This window comes from Miscanthus floridulus, chromosome 5, assembly GCF_019320115.1.
Source record: "Miscanthus floridulus cultivar M001 chromosome 5, ASM1932011v1, whole genome shotgun sequence".
Taxonomy (NCBI): domain Eukaryota; kingdom Viridiplantae; phylum Streptophyta; class Magnoliopsida; order Poales; family Poaceae; genus Miscanthus; species Miscanthus floridulus.
The window spans coordinates 140564791-140570832 of NC_089584.1; the positions used below are offsets into that span (position 1 = coordinate 140564791).

Genomic DNA, 6042 nt, shown 5'->3' on the forward strand with positions numbered 1-6042 from the left:
CTCCCCTTGCTTTCGGCAAATATTATTTAAAAAAAATTCCTCATGGAAGTACACAACGCCATTACCGCACCAAGTACAGTACCTCTCCCCCTGCTTTCGGCTTTGCCATCAACCGCAATCGGAGAGCGAGGTGAAGTCAAGTTGCCCCGCGGACGCAAAGCATACAGGTCATTTGCCGTTTCCGGCGCGCGCCTCTGAACCAACCCGAAAGCCCCCTCATCACCATTCCTCTTCCTGCCATGGCGATCCCCTTTACTCCTCCCCTCCCTCCCACCACCACCACCGCTCCCAACTACACCACACCGGCACCACCACCAAACGAGCGGCTCCAGGCTCTTGCTCAGGAAGGGGAGAAGAGGCAAGCCTTTCTTGGCAAGTTGCTGGAGGAGGGAAGGGGAAGAAGGATGGGGCGCGGCAAGATCGAGATCAAGCGGATCGAGAACTCCACCAACCGCCAGGTGACCTTCTCCAAGCGCCGCAACGGGATCCTCAAGAAGGCGCAGGAGATCAGCGTGCTCTGCGACGCCGAGGTCGGCGTCGTCATCTTCTCCAGCGCCGGCAAGCTTTACGACTACTGCTCCCCCAAGACATCGTGCGTGCCGTTACCTACTCCCTGTTTAGCTTTACGACTACTGTGCCTTAGCATATTGTTCTAGTTTTTGCCGGACTGGAGAAAAGTTCTATTTTTTAGTCTGCTACTATGATTTTTTTATATATATACTGTTCTATTTTAGTTGGATTTGGATATTGTTATACTTTCCATTACTATAGCAACTATGCAATTTAAAGTTGTTTTGGATTCGGGAAGAGACAGCGCAATTAGATAAAGGATAAGATTTTTGCCGGTGCTGCTACTTTTCTTATCTATTTGTCATTAACGAGCTTGTAAAGTCTTAAGATTTTTGCCTGAATGGTTTCTTGCCCGTTTAAAGTATATTTTCTATTTGTATAGGTAAACCACCTTTACTTCTCTTTACTAAAATCGTTATGACGCGCGTTATTTTGATTCGCTTGGTTTCTGTTGAACCGACACACTAGCAATATTCATGCATGTATATGTGATATCCTTTTGGTATGCCGTAGGCTATCAAAAATCTTGGAGAAGTACCAGACCAACTCTGGAAAGATACTGTGGGATGAGAAGCACAAGGTAATATTTGATTTCCGGACAGAACGGAAACCCCCTTTTTAGAGCTTAACTATCATTTTGCTAGCCTCCTAGAATTAGTTGAAGATATGGATTGACTATTTGATGCGCACATGAACCATTTCAGAGCCTTAGTGCAGAGATTGATCGTATAAAGAAAGAGAATGACACTATGCAGATTGAGCTCAGGTAAATGCTTAATCAAGTTTTTTTTTATTTAAAGAGAGTGTGGTCTCATAGTAATCTTTTAAGCTAGAATAGGTTCTTTCCTTTTTGGGAATTTACCTCTTCAGTTTCATGTTGATATTTATGAAGAATGTGATCTCATGTGTGACGGCACAGGCACCTGAAAGGTGAAGATCTAAACTCACTGCAGCCCAAAGACCTAATCATGATTGAGGAGGCACTTGATAATGGACTGACAAACCTGAATGAGAAACTGGTAACAAATCTACTCAGTCAATCCATCTCAATGTGGTTGATGTTGCAGGTACTGTCATCTGTTTAATAAATTCTGATATTGGTTGTTTTGTTGATGCAGATGGAGCACTGGGAAAGGCGTGTGACAAACGTATGAGCTTAATTTGACTACTGATGATTTTTTAAGCATATGGTTGTTTTTAATGCTTTCCCTCATCCACTATTTTATTGGTTGATTTGTAGAATAAGATGATGGAAGATGAGAACAAATCGCTGGCCTTTAAACTGGTAAGTGTCCTTGCGGGGTTGCATTTCATTAGCTGAATTCAGACTTGAAAAGGCTGATCACTCTTTTACTCGAAAAAAAAATAATTTGAAATTTAAGGCTAATCTTGTACCGACTTGTGTGCGGCCTAATGTTTTCAGAGATCAAGTTAATCAACTATTTCATAAAAAAACAGTTATTGATTGGGGATTTTTTTGGGGGTTGAAATCACAAAGATTTCATGCAAATAACTTATAGCGAAAATCATGCATCATACTTTAAGACCTCCTATCGACCAACTAGAATGTCATGAAGTGTGTTTCTATCATATTTTCCTCCGTCTATTAAATTATGTTTGTTTAGTCTAATCAAACTGGATAAGTAAATGTCGGGCTTCCTATATCGAGTTGGTGGGACATAAAAAAATGACATATTAGCCTCCGTGGTTTTAGATGTGCGGAAATTTTGATACACAATTCTATGCATTAGTAGTACTACTTTTTGAACGCAATAGTAGTTAGTACTTACTACTAGTCATTTATTGAAATAATTCTGAATCTGAAACTAGAAAGTTTTGCCTAAGCAACTGTTTTTCTTCATTATCTGCAGCACCAGCAGGATATTGCACTGAGCGGCAGCATGAAAGACCTTGAGCTGGGTTACCATCCTGACCGGGACCTGGCGGCCCATATGCCAATCACCTTCCGCGTGCAGCCCAATCATCCCAACTTGCAGGACAACAATTACGGCTGAATACCCCATTCCACTTGCCGTTTCATCTGAAGATTTCACCCACCACCACTAGCTTGTATGTCCCCATGTGTTGCCAACTGTATCTTTTCTTTCCAGTATGTTTGGATGAATGTATAATGTGTGTTAGTCACATGATGTGGCGATGTCATCGATCTGTGACACACGTTCTCAGCTGGTCTATCCTCGTTCAGGATGGCGCCAGCAGCAGAGCTGCAACGTGAGTAACTTGGTACCGTATGATTGTGTAGTCACTGCATCTGCCGGACAGTGAATAGTTTCTATGCGCTACTAAAAGTGGGTCAAGCAATGATGTAATATTTGAGTCGATCTGTCAATGACACGTATTTGGCTTTTCACTATATGTTACATATAATCCATTTTCATTAGCTGAAAGGCTATACATCACTCTGAAATCCAGTTAACCAACACTTGCAGCAGTGTAGATTATAGAATAGCATGTGGAACTGTGGATATTACGCATCTTATAATAAGAGTACGTGTGATCTCGACCTGACACGTCGGTCACCTTGCAACCTGCACCCATCCATCATCGCCGCTGCGCCGTCGTGCATCACCGGAGCATGTCTCCAAAGTCCACGAGTGGGCCGCCGCCGCTCAGAATCGATGAAGCGCTGAAATTGGTTTCGCCTTCGTCGAACGCAATCCTCTGGCCGAACGGCTGCGGCCGGTCCGGCAGGTCGGGCACGTCCATATCCCCCTCCAGCATCCTCAGTGCCTCCGGCATGCTCGGGCGGAACGCCACCGTGACGTGGGCACACAGGATCCCGACAAGCACGTACCTCTCCATGGCCGCAACGCTGGTGCTCGCCTCCTTCCGCAGCGCCTGGGCGAGGACATCCCCCGGCCGGCCAGCCTTCGCGTGCGTCCACGCCCAGTCGGTGATCAGCACGACCCCGGATGGGTCGGACAGGTCGAGGGCGCGGCGGCCGCTCATCACCTCGAGCACCAGCACGCCGAAGCTGTACACGTCGCTCTTCTCGGTGAGCTGCCCGTAGAGCGCGTACTCCGGCGAGAGGTAGCCGTGCGTGCCAGCGACGCGCGTGGTGAGATGCGACTGGCCCTCGCGGCTCCGCCGGGCGAGGCCGAAGTCCGCCACGCGCGCGCGCATGTCCGCGCCCAGGAGGATGTTGGTCGCCTTGATGTCCCGGTGGTAGATCCCCGGCTTGACGCCGTAGTGCAGGTACTCGAGCCCCCTGGCCACGTCCAGGAGGATGGTCCTGCGCTGCGCCCACGACAACGCCGGCCGCCGCCTGCCTTGGCCGTCCTCAAAGATGTACTGGTCCAGCGAGCCCTTGGGCATGTAGTCGTACACGAGGAACATCTGCTTGCCTTCGTCGGCGTCGGCGTCGGCAATGCAGCACCCGCGCAGCGGCACCAGGTTCCGGTGCCGGAGGAGGCTGATGATCTCCACCTCGTTGGTGAACTCCTCGTCGCCGCCCTCCACGTCGGGTTCGAGCATCTTCTTGACGGCGACGACGGTGCCGTCCACGAGTACGCCGCGGTACACAACTCCGAACCCGCCGCGGCCGATGAGGTTGCGCTCGGCGAAACCGCCGGTCGCCTTCGCCAGCTCGCAGATGTCGAACATGACGGAGCCGGTGTTTGGCCGCGGGCGCGAACGCCGCTCCTCCGAGATTTGGATGCTCCTGTCCTTGGCGTGCTCCTGTCTGTTCCTCCAGACGAGGAGAGCGACGAGGGAGACGAGCAGGAGCGAGGCGATCGGGATGGTGGCGGCGACTGCGATGTTGGTGTGGCTGTCGGAGCTAGAGGTCGGCGACGAGGTGGAGGGGGAAGGCGTGGAGAGAGCGAGGCCGAGGGCACACGCCGCAGTGACGGGGGAGTCAGGACCGGCGGAGCTGGAGATCCCGGCTGCGTAGAGCACGGTGAGGTAGAAGCAGTTCTGGGACTTGGATCCTTTGCCTGCTGCGGCGGTGAGGCGCGCCGAGGCGTCGATCCCGGCTGCGAGGCAGCGGTTGCAGAGCGACATGGAGGTGACGTCGGCGCCGCAGGAGGCGTTGAGGCCGGCGACGGAGGCGTTGCCGGCGACCGCGACGTACTCCGCGGCGGTGGTGACCCCGGCGCAGTAGTCCGGGGAGATGGCGAACTGGGACTGGACCGGGAAGCAGCCCGGCACGAGGGAGGCCGGCAGCGAGAGCGGCGGCGCGGCGAGCGCGGCGGAGAAGGCGCGGAGGCAGGCCGCCGAGGCCCGCGCGGACGGGAGGCGGAAGCGGCCCGTGGCGCGGAGCCGCGACGCGAGGCCCACGCCGAGCACCGAGAGGAGCGTCATGCAGCAGGCTGTGCCGTTGGTCACGGGCGGCTCGCACGGCGCGCGGTCCCACGGGAGCGTGGCCACGTAGCCCAGGTCGAGCGGGCACGCCGCCGTGGCGTTGGCGCCACCGGCCTCGGCCGCCGGCAGTCGCGTCATGACGAGGCGGACGAGGAGGAGGAGGACGGGATGCTTCCACTTCCACACCGCCGCCATCCCGGTGGGCGAGCAGAAGAGAACCCGATGCAAAGCGAAAGGGGCGCTCAAGTGAGGCGGCGATGCCAAGGTGTATTTTAAAGCGCGGGTGGAGTGGATCGCTCGTGGGACCACTTTGTCAGTCGGATCGAGCGAGTGGCTGCCTGGCTGGGTTTTGGCATCGGATCGGAGCCTCGGAGGTTGGAACCTGATCTGTGCGAGTGTGAATGTGTGATGTGTGGCTGTGATGGCAGAGACACTGACGTCGAGCAGCAACACGTTGACCAGTGCCGTGCTTCACTCACGACCACCTGTGTTTCGTGATCAGGAGAAAGGGGTCAATCCTTTTGCAATGTCCGTTGATCCTATCAGGCTAAACTTGTGCGCTGACCACGTACAGGGCTTCTGAAGCTCAAAGAGGCAAGAAACATGAGAAAGTTGGTTCCATGTGGCCAGAAAGACTTGCTTTTTTCCTCGCTCCGTCACGGGGCAGCTGGCTGCCTACCTTTTGATCTGCACCACACCAACTTGACGTACATAATGATCTTGGATCGAGCAAAGAACTGGTTGGTATGTTTTTTTTATAAAATGAAAAAAAATTCTAGCCTCGGCGACCGCACACAGCCAACTGGTTGGTATGGTATGTGTACTCTTAGATCGTTTTTTAATCGATACCATTATAATTAACAATTTGAAACCTCTAATTAACGTCGGTAACAAGGCAAATCCGGCCTTTGTGTGCAGGCTATATCATTGCTGCTGGCCGTATGTCCAGGAAAAGGGCTCTAGGAATTTTGAGCGACAGAACAGAGCGCAGTCGGAGAAAGAATCACGTCACATGTGGCTCTGTCTGAACACATCTATTTTTTCCCCGAAAAACCTAACCATGTCTCTCTCCTTTTTATTGAAAAAAGTCACTGTACCAACCATGTCTCTGTGCTCGACAAGCACATGGCGTTGCATTGCAGACTGCAT

General features: G+C 52.2%; 2 protein-coding genes across 2 annotated transcripts; one reads left to right on the forward strand and one right to left on the reverse strand.

Annotated features, from left to right (window-relative positions):
• Positions 1 to 224: 224 nt before the first annotated feature.
• LOC136450982 (MADS-box transcription factor 2-like) lies at positions 225 to 2990 on the forward strand. The gene is made up of 7 exons (XM_066451693.1): positions 225 to 592; positions 1084 to 1150; positions 1275 to 1336; positions 1490 to 1589; positions 1689 to 1718; positions 1811 to 1855; positions 2442 to 2990. The coding sequence occupies exons 1-7, from the start codon at positions 240 to 242 to the stop codon at positions 2583 to 2585; spliced, it is 801 nt and encodes a 266-aa protein (XP_066307790.1). The 5' UTR covers positions 225 to 239; the 3' UTR covers positions 2586 to 2990.
• Positions 2991 to 3140: 150 nt separating this feature from the next.
• Positions 3141 to 5110, reverse strand: LOC136450981 (probable receptor-like protein kinase At1g11050). The gene has a single exon (XM_066451692.1). The coding sequence runs from the start codon at positions 5086 to 5088 to the stop codon at positions 3157 to 3159; it is 1932 nt and encodes a 643-aa protein (XP_066307789.1). The 5' UTR covers positions 5089 to 5110; the 3' UTR covers positions 3141 to 3156.
• Positions 5111 to 6042: the final 932 nt, after the last annotated feature.

What these genes read in the sequence shown, in the direction of transcription:
- LOC136450982 (XM_066451693.1), top strand. Translation starts at nt 240, where the DNA reads ATGGCGATCCCCTTTACTCCTCCCCTCCCTCCCACCACCACCACCGCT. An exon ending in GGGAAAGGCGTGTGACAAAC is followed by an intron (nt 1,719 to 1,810) that starts GTATGAGCTTAA and finishes GTTGATTTGTAG; the next exon opens with AATAAGATGATGGAAGATGA. An exon ending in AATCGCTGGCCTTTAAACTG is followed by an intron (nt 1,856 to 2,441) that starts GTAAGTGTCCTT and finishes CATTATCTGCAG; the next exon opens with CACCAGCAGGATATTGCACT.
- LOC136450981 (XM_066451692.1), bottom strand. Translation starts at nt 5,088, where the DNA reads ATGGCGGCGGTGTGGAAGTGGAAGCATCCCGTCCTCCTCCTCCTCGTC.